General features: G+C 37.3%; 1 protein-coding gene across 3 annotated transcripts in view; it reads left to right on the top strand.

Annotated features, from left to right (window-relative positions):
* KCNT2 (potassium sodium-activated channel subfamily T member 2) overlaps positions 1–17,181 on the top strand; it is a 297,725-nt gene that overhangs the window by 127,718 nt on the left and 152,826 nt on the right. For all 3 annotated transcript variants that reach the window (XM_069459257.1, XM_069459258.1, XM_069459259.1), the window contains exons 9-12: positions 6,589–6,769; positions 8,241–8,405; positions 10,165–10,301; positions 12,978–13,041. In XM_069459257.1, the coding sequence (XP_069315358.1) occupies positions 6,589–6,769; positions 8,241–8,405; positions 10,165–10,301; positions 12,978–13,041 (547 nt within the window). The remainder of the gene's footprint in view (positions 1–6,588; positions 6,770–8,240; positions 8,406–10,164; positions 10,302–12,977; positions 13,042–17,181) is intronic.

Here is a 17,181-nt window from a genome sequence, read left to right on the forward strand (position 1 = left end):
TTGCAATTCCACAGTGAAGGCAGTAGACAGATAAAAAAGATTGCATACTTTTACTTTTCTTTCTGAATTATTTTTAGGTTATATCCAGACAGGCTAACTGGCTTGGTGATTTAAATATGGGCAATAGAGGTAGTTTGTATACTTTACATTCAGGCCCTCATTTATTTATTCAGCAAATATTTATGAACATTATTGTGTGCTTGGCAATATTTTAGGTGCTCAACCAACATTGATGAAGAAAGCACATGACTCTGTACTAATGGACCTCCACAGTAATAAAGGAATGCAATAAAGGACTATTGATATAAACACTGCAAATGACTAAATTATTTTTTTAAAAGTTAGGCAAGAAAATAAAAATTAGGAGCATACAGGATGGTCACAGTAGGCCTCGTTGATAAGGTAGCATTTGAGTAAAGAGTTGGAGGATGTGGAGGGTCAGCCATGAGATTATTCAAGCCACTAGGGTTCCAGCCAGAGAGAACAGGCCCTGCCAAGGCCTTTGGTGAGGAGCATGCCGGTCCTGTTGGCCAGAAAGCAGTAATGCAGTGCGTCTGGGGCACAGTGAACCGCAGGCGAAGAGCAGAACACGAACCCGAAAGGCAGAGGCGCGTCAGATTGGGTAGTGTGCTGTAGCAAATGCAAGAAAATTAGCTTTTATTCTAAGTGAAACAGTGAGCCCAATCAGGGTTTTGTGTAGAGGAATAGCATGACCTGATCCATGTTTTCACAGGTAAACCTGGCTGATATCTTGACGGTGGTTGTGGAGGGAAGGGTGTGAGCATCCAGTGCAAGGAAGAGGTGATGGTGGCGTGGCTAACTGCAGCAATGAAAACAGTGAGCAGTGATTGTGGATTCTGGTTAATTTTGAAGCTAGAAACTGTAGTTTGCTAAGAGCTTGGATGTGAATTTTAAGAAAAAGGAAGAGTGAATTCAAGATTTTGGCCTAAGTAACTGGGAAATTATATTTACTGTCATCTGATGGTAAAGAATTTGGGAGGAACAGATTTAGAGAAGAAGTTTAGAATTCAATCTGGACATGTAACCTTTGAGATGTCTGTTAGAAATCCAAGAGGAGTTGAGAAAGAGTTGGGTGCACACCCAGCATGCTTAAGGAATAGCACCAAGGCTGGAGAAGAGCGAGGGGCTTTTGAATTTTTTTCTGAGTGTGATAAAAATGCATTGAGAGTTATGAACAGAGAGGGGAAAAAAGTTGACCTATAATTGAAGAAGATTCCTCTGTTCTTGGGCTGGATATTTAAGTATTATCTGCCTTATTTTTCCTTTTGGAGGGAAGAACTAAATTCATTTATTATGAAAAGTATTTATTGAGTTAGAAGATATTTTTAGTAATTTTTAAATGTGTTGTCATTGTTATCCATGAACAGAAGCAACAGTCCATTGAATGAGACCCTAGATGAAGCAAGGTGGTGTGCCTGTTCAGAACTGGAGAAAAGCTCTGAAAGGAATTTAGTGCATTCATTCTTATTAGTTCTTTTAAAAAGTTGATTTTTATTTGATACCAAGCATATAATTTATAACAAGTTATTAATATATGCTTGTAGTAATACCAAGCATGTAACAGCTGATATGGTAATTTTCATTTTCATACTGATTTAGAGAACGTCAAGGCCTAACAGGTCCCTTAAGCTTATGTGCAATATTAGTGTATATGTGATAGATCTGCAAAAGTTTTTCAGGTCAAGTATTATAAAGTGGCATTTTACATAAGGATTTAAAAAATATTGTTAATCTTTGTAAGTATGGATTTAATTATAACTGTATCAAAGAAATTAAATATCTTTGACTGTAATGTGGTTTATTAAATATTTATTAAGATTTTTATGGGTATGATAGATACTGTCATTTACATGGTTTGGTAAATTGAAAAATATAATGACCATATTTTTTATCTCCTCTCATGAAGAGATGGAGTCTGTTTCCACACACATTCAATCTGGGCTGACCTTGTGACTTGCTTTGACAAACAGAATGAAGCTGATGAAAGCTAGGTCTTTAGAGAATTTGTAGCTTCCGTCTATGTCCTTTGGGACTGACACCCAGGGAAGCCAGTCACGCCTACTAGAGGATGAGAGGACACAGAAAGAAGAACTGAGGCACCCAGCCAATAATGAGCATGGACCCCTGAGCGCAGGAGTGAGGCCATCTTGGGCCTTTGGTCTTAGCCAGATCTCTAGCTGAATGCAGCTGCATGAGTGAGCCCAGGAAGACCAGAGAAGCTTCCCGCCCAACCCACAAAATTACGTGAAAACATAAATTGTCATTGTTTTAAACCTCCACATTTTAGGGAGTTCATTATGCAGTAATAAAAAGATGAAATATTTTTTGGAATATACTACTTGGGAATGATTTAACTAGTTGTTCTTTTGTTTATTTTACAGTTAGTTACTGGGTGGCTACTATGTACTTTGTGCTAAGTGTTGTAGGAAATAAAAATATATAATTACTGTCAGGGTAGATAATAGGTGAGTAGGGGTGACAATATTAAATACTAAATATAGATACTTTTGTATCACTTCTCAGCCTTTTGGCTAAGATCAAGTGTAGATATTTTTGTAAAACTTTGGCTAACTAAGACATGAACTTACAGGTGCTATAGGAATTTAGAGGGAACACTCTGAGATTCAAGGAAGGCTTTACGAGGGAGATCGTATTTGAGCTAGGGCTTCAAAAAACAGGAATTATAGTAGGTATTGGGTAGAGAGGGCTTTCTGTTGAAAGGAACAGAAGGGTAAGCATATAGGAGCAAGGGTTATATGTTATGATAAGTAAACAGTCCAAATAGTAAGTGAAGGGAAGATAAATGAGACAAAAGTTCAAGAAAAAAAATATTAGATCCAATTGCTGGAGTCTATATTCTGTATGTACCATTCATCTATTGTTGAATAGCAAGGCACCCCAAAACTTAGTGGCTGGAAACAGCACAATTTGTCATTTTTCACAATTCTGTCTGTGGTTGATAACCAAGGCAGTTTTTCTGCTGGTCTCACTTTTGATTACTCTTTCAACTTCAGTAATCTGATGGCCTGGGAGGAACTAGGGGATCCGAGGTGGCTCCACTGTCACGTTTGGCAGTTGGTGCTGACTGTCCAGTGGGACATCTCGGTTCTTTGTCACATGGCCTCTCATCTCCACAGCACACTGCACCTGCTCCTTCACATTATGGTGATCTCAGCATTTCAAGAAAGCAAGAAAAAGCTACAAGGTTTCTTAAGGCCTAGGGTCTGTAACCACATAGTGTCATTTCCACCGTATTTGTTGGTCAAAGCAAGTCCTTTGTGCAGCTCAGATTCAAGGTCATAGAGACATAGTCTTCTTCACATCTTGATGTGCAGCAAAATCATACTGCAAAAGGGAGATGAAATAGGGAGACTTGATTCACTGGTAGCTGCTGTAATAATTATCATACCAAGATTTAGAGAGTGTTCTTTAAGCAGTGAGAATCCAATGTTTGTTTTATTTTTCTTAACCTGAAACTGACATACCTACGCTGTGTTTCAGGAACGTAAATATGGCCGTTAAGTGTATGTTACAGTACAAGAGAGACGAAAGCCCAGGAAAGGTCTAGAAAGTATACCTCTGAATTAGGAAATGTATGTCTTAACTATTATCGAAGATTGGCTTTTAATGTATAGTCAAGCAAAATGTTGTAAGCCCTCAATATTTGAATCATGAAAAATAGGTTAATGAATTTTTTTCTCATTCTATTTTCTAGTGAAGTATAAAAGATTTATGCATAAATTGTTTACATACTCAAATATTTTAAGTAAAATAACAAAACTTGAGGCTACAGAAATACCTGTTGTTATGAAATTCTCTTCTTTGGTTATTTTAGGCTACATCTGACTGTTCTTATGATTAGTTTGGCAATATTACATAGGGGCAGCTGAGAAAATAAATATAAATCAACTCATTGCTTTGGTTGTGCTTATGATCTGATAACTCACAAAAAATTTCTAAGCATAAAACAAGGGAAAATTTACTGAACCATTTTGGAGACCTAGAGTAAAAAAGAAGGGGGGAAAAAAAAAAAGGCACACAAGCAAACAAAAAAACCCAAATAGTTTTTTTCTTCAGAATTAAAATGACATGTACCGCACTTTCTCTCTTCTGTCCTTTGATCCATCTACCTGTGTACCTACCCATCTACCTATTCTGTTCATCAGTTTATACTTCAACTTTACAGAAAGCAAAGAAAGATTAAAGACAATTGAATCTGTATGATATGTAACGTAGATAAATAAGGAGATTATCTTAACAGTCTGGAAAAGGAATCTCTGGAATTCTAAACATTAAATGTTACTTTATTTCCTCATGGCTGTCAGAACTGAGCTGTGTGCTTGTTGTGCACAGAAGCCGTAGTGAATGTCCAGAAGTATACACTGATTTTTTGACAGTTTTATAGAAGTATAATTACACACCATAAAATTTACTCATCTTAAGTGTAAGTCCAATCATTTAAAATGTATTTTCAGAGTCGTATAGTCATCAGCACAGTCCAGCTTTGGACCACTTCCGTTCCCACACTCCCTCCGTCAGGCCCCTGCAGCCACTGCTCTGCTTTCTGTCTCTTTTCTGGATATTGCATGTAAACAAAATCATACAATGTGTCATCTTTTGCATCTGACTTCTCTCACTCAACATGTTTTTGCAGTTTATCCGTGTTTTAACATATATCAGTACTTAGTTGCTTCACTTAATTGATTTATTGAATGGTATTCCATTATTGTATTAGTCTGTGCTGCTATAACAAAATACCTGAGACTGGGTAATCTGTAAATGGTAGGAATTTATTTATCAGAGTTCCGGAGGCTGGGAAGTCCAAGATCGGGGGGCCACAGTTTAGTGTCTGTGGAGGGCCTTCCCTTTGCTTCCAGGACAGCTCCTTGTTGCTCCTCGTTGCTGTGTCCCCACGTGGCAGGAGAGCAACAGGGACCCAGTAGTTCTCTCTAGCCCTTTCGTGGGTTGCTAATCCCTATGAGGAGGGATCTGCTCCTTAATTAATGTGAATTAATCATCTCCTAAAGGCTAACCTCCTAATCATGTTGCATTGTGGATTTAAATTTCAATATAAATTTTGGAGGGGACACAAAAATATTGAAACTATAGCATTTCATCTCTGCCCCTCCCAAATTCACATCCTTTTCACGTAAAAAAATACGTTCATTCCTTTTTAATAGTCCCCAAAGTCCTAACTGCTTCCAGCACCAACTTCAATGTCTACGTCCAAAGTCCCATCTAAATATCATTTAAATCACACGTGGGTGAGACTCCCGGGGCAAATTACTCTCCAGCTGTGAGCCTGTGACATCAGACAAGTTGTGTGGCTCCAACACATGATGGTGAGACAGGCGCAGCACAGATGCTCCCGTTCCGAAAGGGAGAAAACGGCGCGAAGAAACACGCAGTGTGTCCTGGAAGGGTGAAGGACCCGCAGGACAGATTTCGCCCACGGGCTGTGTGGGAGCCGCAGGCCCATGGATTCACCGGTGCGAGTGGGCTGCGTCCGAGAGGAGGGTCAGCACGGACGGGGGTGTAGTGACGGCTCTGTCACGGGGATGGCCGACCGCCTGCCACCTGCCCTGTTCGGTTCTGTGTTTCTGCGCCAAACTGGCAGGTGAAGAATGGCTTCCTGCCACGTGCTGTGCACCTGAGGCAGAGGACGGCGGGCAGAACAGCTGTTGGTAGCACATTCTCCTCCGAACAGCCCACTCCTAGGACCCCTCTGCCCCAGGCGCGTCCATCCTTCTGCCCTGGTGGCGTCGTCGTCGGGACAGCGAGGGAGGGATAAACTGCGCCGCCACCCGGGATGGCGGGGGAAGAAGGCGGCCGCAGCTGTCAGACGTGCTGGCTCACAGGTCTGGGGCCTGGGAATTCCGAGATCCGCTGCCGCAGTTGGAGAGGGCCTTCTTGCTACGCCACAGTGTGGCAGAAGGCGTCGCACGGTGGAAGGTCCAGACAGAGACAGTACACAGCAGACAGACCCTCTCGTGGGATAACAGCACGAGCTCACTCATCACAGTGGAGCCTTTGTAACCTCAGCACCTCTTAAAGGCACCACTTCAGCATTGGTACAGGGGCAATTAAATTTCAACATGAGTTTTAGAGAAGACAAACATTCATACCATAGCACTTGGCAATTGTTAACTCCTCTAGCTTTTTACTATCTCTCTTCTTCCTAAATTAAAAAAAAAAAAAAAAAAAGACTTTTGGTATTTTCACAGGGATTAGATTTAGCAATTTCTAGTCTCTTTGTTTCCTTTACGTGCATTCAGTGTCTTTGTGTATCATCCATGAAATTCAGTCTGTTCATTTTACATGTTCCCCAAATATACTTTGTGATATATTGGCTACCATTTTTGGCTCTTAATCAAAATAAGACCAAATCTTATTTGTAGGAAAAAAATGTAAACATTATATTTTTTTGGAAAAAATAATATTGTAAAATATAAGACCTCAACCATTAAATGGCTTTATGAAATGTACTTTGGCTTTCAAAAGAATAATGATGAGAAATAATGTGTCCAATTTGAAAGACTTAATTTTATTGCTTTTTTTTTTTTTTAGCATTTGTGGGATCCAACATCTGGAACGGATAGGAAAGAAGCTGAATCTCTTTGATTCCCTTTATTTCTGCATTGTCACATTTTCTACTGTGGGCTTTGGGGATGTCACTCCTGAAACATGGTCCTCCAAGCTTTTTGTTGTTGCTATGATCTGTGTTGCTCTTGTGGTTCTACCCATACAGGTAAACACAACTATCTTAAATTTTATAGAAATGTGCAAAGACATAAAGTTGAACCATTGACATTTAATAAGAAATGCAGGGTGGTTTATTTAACAGAAACATATTAGCACATGCTATTACGTGTAATCAATTATGTAAATTATATAGAAATGCTTTTTTTACATTTTATTAGAAACACTGAGGTTTTTTCCCCCGCCAGTCACACCTGATAGCTTACATATCACTTCAATTTTTCAAGATCCTTTCTTTTAAATATAAGGTGTTTAACTATATTAATTTTAGGATAATATAGTTTTTTCTTTCTTTTTTTTTTAAAACACAGGGTCTCACTCTGTCCCCCAGGCTGGGGTGCAGTGGCCCTATCATAGCTCACTGCAGCCTCCAAGTCGTGGGTTCAAGTAATTCTCCTGCCTCGCCCTCCTGCGTAGCCGGGACTACACACAGGTGCATGCCACCTTGCCCGGCCCATTTTTTTATTTTTTATTGTAGAGAGGAGGTCTCGGACTCCTGGTCTCAAGCAGTCCTCCCGCCTTGGCCTCCCAAAGTGCTGGGACTACAGGCATGAGTCACTGTGCCTGGGTGGATAGTATGGTTTTTAATTATATGACAGATCAAAGAAATGCATCTGTGAAAGCTTGATTTCTCTTTGTTCTTGAAAATAAACCTAAAAATCATACATTGCATTGAATAAAAATTGATTGCTTATATTGATCAACTAAAACAAAGTTTGAATATGGTATATAAATGTTACGTAGCATTTTAGAGAGTGAGTGGGAGGTTGCAAAGGAACAGAAATATATAATAGAATTAAAGACAAGCAGATGCAGTCTCCAGCCCTGTCCTGTAGTGACCCCTGGGTGCCCATGTGGGCAGGTCAGAAACAGGAGGTAGTGAAAGAATCATATTTGCCTTTTCCATTAAACAACTTTGGCCACAGTGTATCTAAATACACCTGGTGTGGTTACAGAACCGGCCTTCCTACTCCTATCCAGTCACGCAGGTTTTCCTTCCTGAGATCCCGCCCTTCACTATCCTCAGGTACAGGCCACACAGCTAGATTGTGGCCTTATGCACTGTGGCGAGAGTGTCTGCCCTGGCATGAGAAGCGCATAGAACGTGGCAGCCAATGTGAAGAAATGCCCAGAGGCGTTTCTCCTTCCCTCAGCGCGTGACACGTCGTCGTCTACTGGACGTAAAGCAGAGGCTCCAGTCTCTCAGTGGCCTGTTTTGATACAGTAGCAATATGTTATAATAATATGTTTCCTTAGAGACTTGAAGCCCCTGGGAGGCATTTGCAACCTCTGCAGAAGTCGTATGAAAAATCTGTTAGTAAAGAGAACGCTGATACTTCAAATGTCAATGAGTTCCATCTAACAAATTGAGTGAATCTAATAAACAATAGATGTACTATATTGATTTTTTAATTTTCATATCTGGTGTTTTTCATTCACGTGTGGAAAATACATTACAGTTTGAACAGCTGGCCTATTTGTGGATGGAGAGACAAAAATCAGGTGGAAACTATAGTCGACATAGAGCTCAAACTGAAAAGCATGTTGTTCTGTGTGTCAGCTCACTGAAGATTGATTTACTTATGGATTTTTTAAATGAATTCTATGCTCATCCAAGACTACAGGTACATTTGGCTTATATTATGCACTATACTAGATCATACCTACTAACATATTGTCAAAGTCAATTAGCGGATGGTGCAGGCTGCTTTGTGGAGGATTTTTATTTATACACTCAAATTTAGAAAGAGTAAATGAAGAACTACAAATATAACCAGGAACATAGCAAAAAAAAGCTGAAGAAATACGCAGTACTTTGAGTTTCCTTCTGGATCTACACTAAAAGACAGATGGAATTATGTTAATGCTACAGAGAAAAAATTTCTTTGAATTAAAGGATTGCTTTTTCTTCCTTGGGTAGAGCATAAATTATATTTTTATGAAACAGTGAATTTTATGATAAAATATAATAAAACAATGAAGAAACCATTTCAATATCATTTGCTCATTTGAATACTGCAGAATTTTATAAAGGATTGCTAATGGAAATGGGGAAGTCTGGGAGTTTCATTTTTTCTTTTGTTTCCTGAAATGTAAATAGGTCCTATTTATAGTAGCAATAAATGACCAAAAATTGGACAATAACTAGCTGAATTGAGAATATGAATTCAGAAAAATCTCTCCATCTGTCTCTGCAGATAAAATCCTCGAATATTTCTTCCATTTGTCATGGTACTGGGCCAATGTAGGTTTAGGTAATCTCCTTTTCTGCTTAATGCACTTAGTGCAGTCCACAGAGCAGAGAACTGTTTGAAGGTGTTGCATTTGCTCAATAAATTTGTGTGAAGCAGCTGAATGATCCCAGAGATCAGGACATGGCTCGGCATATGGACCGATCCCTCCCTTACAACATGTAGAAACGTTGATTTGTGAATCATTTGGAGACTTTTAAAACTATTATATTTTTCTATTTTAAAACATCTAATTTATAAATGATCTTTAAATTATATAATATATTTTATTTTCATATAAATTAATTTGCGGCTTTTGAAGAACTCTTTATTTCTTGTTTGTTTATTATTCATACTGAATAATTTCTGGTTTACTCCTTATCACCCATTAAGAAAAGCTATTTGGGGGAATTTTGATCCCACAGTAATTAACTTTGTCTGATATCAATATAGAGAATTCTTAAAACTCCAAAAACTCCCAATAGATATATTTTAGAGTGATAAAATTGTGAATGTTTACCAGAGAATTTTAATTTTTATAGATCAGTTGTTTCAAACCATTTCATCACTCAGAATACTTTTGTATTTTCTCCAAAGGACCATATGGTTTGAAATATTTTGAACTCAACTCTTTGCCAGTATTTCCAATGTTTTTATGAATCCTTACCCCATAAAATATTTATCAGAAATTGTTCAAAATTGTCAGCTCATAATAATAATTACCAAATGATAAAAATCACTATCATAGTTTTGATTCTAAAAGCAACAACTTGAAGTATGAATTGATACTTAAATGCCTATTGTTGGTATTCAGTGTATATTTTAGGGTCAGCCTGTAGTTATAACTAAAAACCTCACAGGCTGGAAGTGTGTGCCAAGTACTGATTACCTTCCTTTTATGGCACTAGTAGGAATGAAATAAGGCAGGATCAATTTATTGATTTATGAGATTTTTGTATGTCTCAGTTGTGTTTATTATAATGCAGTGTCATTTAGTATATGCCCAGGTGTTAAATGTGAGCTTTTTATGTATTAGCAAGAGTTTATTTCAATTTTATCATATTTCACAATTTTCTTAGAAATTTTATTTGCCTATGTTGTGTAACAGAAAGTGTTACTATTTCTAACCCCTTGCCCGTTTTGTGTTGAACAGGATTATTATGTGGTGATTTTGTGTCCTACTGAAATGGATGTGCAAGTTCGAAGGGTGCTGCAGATTCCAATGTGGTCCCAAAGGGTTATCTACCTTCAAGGGTCGGCCCTTAAAGATCAAGACCTGTTGAGAGCAAAGTAGGTATCCCTATCTTTTTCCATCCTGTAGCGTACAGGTTTGAGTGCTTTAATATCTTTTCTCTCCTCCAAATTTAAGCACTTTTCAGTGTTGCAAGCTGTGTATGTTTGAATACAGAACTTTACCTTAGTCTCACTGCTGGTCAAACTGAAAGGTCAAACATATAAAATCAGTGTGTTTGCTTCTCTTTCCCAGCCTCGTCTCAGGGCGAAGTTGTTCAGCAGTGTCCACACAACACGTTATGTGTGGCGTGGTGTAATTATCTTAAGCTGTCAGAGAAGGGCTGGAAGTATCCAGACTCACTGTTAGAGTGGTCTCCAAATCCCTGGATACTGTTTTTATTCCACAAATAAAAATCTTGGGAAAAGCTTTATGTGAGATACCAAAGCAGTGTGAGTCAAGGTTTAAATTTTAAAGAGTTTGCAACAGGCACTGACCCAACAGCACTTACATTGCCTTGGGTCAGAGATAAAAGAGTCCCTGGGGGACAGAGGAATCAGAAAGGTGACAGGTCTTACTTAGCTGCCCTCTTCTTTTTGTGCATGTGCCAGCCAATGTGGCTAAGGTGACAGAGTCTTCAATATTTGTCACAGGTCATGGGGATTATACCACATCAGAGTGAGAGCATGGTTGGGCAGAGTGTGGACACCAGGGAATCAGGGAGCCTGCAAAACAGCACCCTTAGTTTCAGAAGCCAGAGGAAACCCTTGGCAGAAATGGTTTTGCTTGATATTTTCTGCTGTTTTTAAAGTTTTAAATAATGTTTTCATATTTGTCCTTGAGTTGTCCTACATGCTCTTTTAGATTTAAAAATCTCCCCTATTGAATTTTATAGCATAAAGACTTTTTATTTGTTTTTGTTTTTTTTTCTGAATGGACAGTGTGTGTGAGTAGGTATGTATGTGTTTTTGCATGTTCTATGTGTGTGTTTGTATATGTGTGTGTGTATAGGAGGTGATGGAAAAGAACAAAGGAAAAATAAAATGCTTTGTGGAACAGAATCCCAGGTTGTTTTTTTTTTGCTGCTTAATCCTGCAAGTGATGACTAGATGCCTAGTCAGGAACTCTAATGTTACTTTTTATATATTAATATATATAATAAAATCGATTTAACTGAGTTTTTTCAATATTTTAACTTCTAAAACAAGAAAGTCACTAGAAACTACCAGGATATAATGAGTGGTACATAATTAAAATTAAGTTATTTTTGGTGGATTATATACTTTGTATATGCCATTGTTGTATATTTGACAGTTCTATAAGTCATCAGATTTTCCCAGCATCTCAAGTAAACCCTGGCTTTAGGTGTTTGCTGTTTGCTATCTATACTCATTATTTGGGTGGTCTAGAGGAATAGTTGCTTAGACACTGATTTAATATTGATCATTATATTAATCTGTGTAGATAATCGGTGTACTTAATTTATTGTATAAGAGTTAAGTTCTTCACAAAATAAGCATGAATAATGCCCATATGATGTTCAATATGAATTTGTGTCATAAATGGAAGCTTTTTACTATCTAATAAATTAATCTGTGCTATTAGTATTAGCTATTAGTATCTAAGCTAGATACTATTTAGGATTAACACAACTAATTTATTGTTAATAGTATTAAAAATGATTTCTTAGCAAAACCAATCACATTTACAAGAAGTATTCCTTCATTGGAATAACAAAAAGAACAGACTGAGAAAGAGAGGTAGATGACTGGTAATACTCAAAAAGCTGGGTTAAGAAAGAAGTTAGAGTGACAGAGTATCCATTTTTATGTTCATTTCTAATCCTAACTTCATATAAAAGATTTGGGATTTAATGTTAACTAATACATTCTTCAACGCAATTCCCCATGCAAGGAACAAGGAGTAGGATTCTCCAAACAAGTTCCAAAGGTCAGTTGCATGAGTTTTGAATTGCTTTGTTGAAAAAGATGTTTAGAGAATGTTATCCAATGCTCATATTATCTTAATAACCATGGCGCAACATTTTTCCAGAACTGTTTGGTTTGGTCTAATTTCACAGACTTTTATCTTTCTTCTCCATAAAAAATATTTTTTTTTGGAAAAGGTTTATTTCATCATAGTGAACCGCAGAGATAAATCATGCCTTGTTTTGAAAATAAACATTCTTATGCTTTTAGAACATTATGTAGCAAGCACTAAAATATACTGTTTCTTTATCACTAAATTTAAAAATTATTGAACCTTAGCATGAGGGGAAGGGGTTTGGAACAAGATGATGAATCATCAAGAAATATAAATATACAGTAGAGTTTAACGTATGAATACTGAGCACCTCTGTTCCAGCTAGCTCTCTTGGTTTAATGGAGACATTATACTTAAAATATAATTAATCATAAAATAAAGGCCATTTAATTAAATCAAAGCATATATATTAAAACATATATAAACATTAAAAAGTGAATAAAGTTTGGCTTTGTTTTTTACTTCTGTCCTCAATTCTTGAATTATATAGACAACCCAACAATAACTTTTTTTGTTCAGAGTCCAATATAGTCATGATCTGCTAGAAATTCAACTTTCATTTAAGCTTAAGGATACACATGGTATTCATGTACTTTGTATGCAATATATGGACCAAGCATTGAAATTCTATTTTTCAGACAATATGTAGCTATTTCAGTGTGTGATTATTTTGTTTTTCTGTCTGTATTCAGGATGGATGACGCTGAGGCCTGTTTTATTCTGAGCAGCCGTTGTGAAGTGGATAGGACGTCATCTGTAAGTTTCTAAAATCTCCTTTAGTAAGTTGTGCTTTGCACTTTAGAAAATTTTTTAATTGGGTTTTATAAAATCTGCCAACATTAAAAATGAGTGACCTTAAAATTTTGCTAAAGGGAAACAAATGGTGCTTAGCTATCTTTGCCGTGACATAAGAATAGTTGCCTCATTCATTGTGTTCAACATAAGTGTTTTTGAAGCAGTTTATACAAATCATCTAATTTTCTGGTGATAAGAATGAAAAGAGTCATACATAAACAGAACTGTACCATTTTCTATGAAATATGTGCTATGATATGTACTTTTGTGAAAGTGGCCTCAATTTTCTCAACTCTGAAACAAGGCAGATGGATTAGGCAGCCTACATTAGAATCAATTGGAGAGTTTCTAAAAAATATGCTTTTCTGAAGATTCTATTCAAGATATCTCGAACAGGAATCAGGAATCTGTATATTTTAAAAAGATCCCCAAGTAGTTGTAAAACACATCTCTGTTTGGTAACCTTTGGCTTATATGATCTCTACAATGTATGTTTTAGATCTAAAGTTCTATTAAGATTTAACTAAGTTAAAAATAAGTTACAATTTATAACTCTATTTTTGAAAAAAGTATTTTAATTTTATCATTTTTAAAAATTGCTTTATTTTTTTATGTTACCTCCTGTGTTTCTAAGCCAGTGAGTCCATTTCTAGCCATATCTGGGGTACGTGAACAAATGAGAACACTCGGTGCCTTGAGATTAGGGAAAAGGCAAAATGTGCGTAGATCTTTCAGGTACATGATCTGTCCTTTTTTGGAGCATCTGATAGGTATGTTCTGTTACATGAATTTAGGACAAAATGTGGCAGGCTCTTTGTTGTCATCACTGTAATTTACCTAAACTTCTTACTCAGTTTTAAAAATTTTGAACCAACTTTCTCATCCTGCATTTGGGAGAGGGCTGCTATGAGTTGAGTTGTGTCCCTACAAAATTCGTATGCTGAAATCCCAACCCACAGTACCTCACAATGCAAACTTATGTGGAGATAGGTCTCGATAGAGGTAATCGAGTTGTAATGAGGTGATTAGGGTGGGCTGGAATCCGTATGCCCAGGGTTCTCGTAAACAGAGTTTGGAGACGGACATGTGTGCAGGGATAATGTCCTGTGCCCACGAAGACAGCTATCTACAAGCCAAAACACAGGCCTGGAACAGATCCTCCCCTCACAGCCCTTAGAAAGACCCAGCCCTGCCAACACCTTGGCCAGATTTCTGGCCTCCAGAACTGTGAGAAAAGCTTCCATTGTTTCAGCCATCCACTTTATGGTACTTTGTTATGGCAGAAAACTAATAGAAGGGCACAAGACCAAACAAATGATTGGAACACTTATAAAATATTTATTTTTAAAATATATATTTTAAAAAATTTATCTGTTCTTCTCCACAGTTACTGCCTAAGTTCAGTCTAGACCCTCCTAGGTTCATTTAAGCGCTATTTCAATAGTTTCTTAGGAACTACAAACATATTTAATGAAGAAATGGATTCGAACTGAACATAATCTTGTGTTTTTATAATTATTTGACTTACGTAATTGTGAATCTTGTGCCTCTCAAGTGGTAACTTGGTTTTAAAATACTTGCAATCTTCTAGCATGTGTAACTATAACTGTCTTTGTGTAACAAAGGACATACAAGCATTAGGCAATAAATACATAATGTCTGCTTGAGGACCCTTTACTTGTGAATTTGGAAGCTTTCAGTTAAATGAATGCATTCCATTTCCTCCTGAAACTCTACTAAACCAGCAGGAAATGAATAAAAAGATTTATAGCCGTAAGGACAAAGGGTTTGGTAGATGAGACAATACTAATAGAATTTTGGAAGCTAGGAAGCAGATGGATGAATGGCAACTGACTTAACAAGGAAGAAAGTTAAATTTTAAGTTGAGACAGGAAGCAAATTAGAAGCATGCTGCTTTTTGCAACAGAACTTTAAGAGTCTCAGAAAATAGAGGCACCAGATGCTTCTGAAAGTAAGGTTATACGTAGGACTAAATATATGAATAGTGGTTAAAAGTTTGTAAGAAAAGCAGATTTCCTGAACCCCTGCACATAACCAGTGCTGATTACTTTCCCAACCTTGGTAAAAGAGGCTTACACCATCTGGAGACTCTGATGTAGGGATGCCCTCACTCAGAGCCCTTAGGTGTCCAGGTACCATGCTAAAATTAAGGAAATTAAGAGCAAGTTGCCTCACCGAATGTGAGATGCTTTTCCCAAATGGCTTTGAGAACCTTTACAGCCAGGTACACATCTCTATCAACACAAGATTAGAGAAGTTTTTTTTTGGGAAAATGGTCCACCATGAAAGAAAACGCCTTATTTCTATCTGTCTATCTATATCTATCCATCTATCTATCCATTCATCTATCCACCCATCCACCCATCCACCCATCCACCCATCTACCTCTATCCATCTATCTATCTATCCATCAAAGTGTGTGCACGTCTGTGTGTGTGTTCATGTACACAGTTATAAAGGTTGGTATTCCCAAGTGCAATATCATAGATTACTCACCCTGTGGTAAAATGCACGTGGAACAAGCTGTTGGCATTCACCCAGGTCCCAACATCTTTTGAGTGTATCACTCCTACATATGTTCAGACACCAGGGATCAGTAGACATTTGAGGAAATTTCTAACAAGAGCAAGAAAGAACAAATGAACAAAACAAACAAAAAACATATGGAAAGAGAAACTCAGAGGAAATAAAAACACCACTATACAACTCTGGGAGAAGAAATCAATATTAAAATATATGTTTAATAAATATCTTCAAGTAACATGAGAAAATGGTACATAAACAATATAAGTATCATAGACTAGAAAACACAACGAAGCAAGAAACATGTATTGAACCTAAAAGAGCTCCTGGAAATTAAATATGAGGTAATAAATGAAAAATTGAATAAAAGGCATAGAAGATAAATCTAACAACATTAGAAGAGTGAAGATGAATAAAATGAACAATAAAACCAAATAATGGAAAAGCAGAGTCAAAAGGTGAGAAAATTAGAGGAGTAATTAGGGAGAAACAATATTTCTATAATAGGAATCTAAGAAAGTAATTCTAGAAAACAGTGAGGGAGAATATTATCAAAGCTATATAATATGAACAAATTTCCTAGACCCAAATCATCAAATCGAGAGGGCCTGCCTGTTACAGAATTAGAACTGGGAAAGATCTATGCTGGTAAGAGGGAAGGAGATAAGGGCCAAAATAAGGAGTAGAAGGAAAATGAAGAAGGGGAATAGTAGGAGAAAAAGAAGAAAACATTCAAAACTAAGGACAGAGAATCAGAACGTCTTCAGGCTTCTCATCAGCAATACTAGAAATCGTAAGATAGTGGGACAATGCTTTCAAAATTCTAAAGGAAAATATTTTTCCACTTAGAATTCTGTATCCCAGCAAAATTTCAGTCAAACAGAAAGAGAGAAAAAAAGTTATTTATAGATATTAAAAGATTTCAAAAAATGCACGGCTCTCAGAAAGCTGCCAGAAGATGTGTTTTACCAAAAATAAGGAATGAGTGAAGAAAAGGTAGACTTGGGATCCAGCCAGAAGAGAGAGTGGGGAACTGCCATGGTGATGGTGAGGGCAGATCCTAGGGTCCTCGCCCGGCAGCTGGTCAGCCCACAGCAGAGCATGGAGCTTCAGGAGGGCGCCCCAGGGAAAAAGATGGGATTGCTGTTACCTGATGAGGTTGAATGTATTAAAAGGAGATTTCTACTTCTGGGCAGATGTTCTGGACTGAATCGTGGATGCCCAAAATTCACATGTTGAAGCCCTAGCTCCGGATATAGAGCTTTAAAATAGGTAACTAAGTTAAAATGAGGCCATTAGAGTGGACCCTAATCCAATATGACTAACGTCCTTATAAGACAAGGATATTAGAACATACAGAGAGACACCAGGGGTGCATGTGAACAGAGGACAAACATGTGAAGCAGAAGCAAAATGACAGCTGTCTGCAAGCCAATGTCAGGGCTTCAGTGAAAACCATTTCTACTAGAACCTTGCCTTTGAAATTCCAGGCTCCAGAACTGTGAAAAAATAAATTTCTGTTGTCTAAGTGACCCAGTATGAGGAATTTTATTATGG

Source organism: Eulemur rufifrons, chromosome 27, assembly GCF_041146395.1.
Source record: "Eulemur rufifrons isolate Redbay chromosome 27, OSU_ERuf_1, whole genome shotgun sequence".
In the NCBI taxonomy this organism is placed as follows: Eukaryota; Metazoa; Chordata; class Mammalia; order Primates; family Lemuridae; genus Eulemur; species Eulemur rufifrons.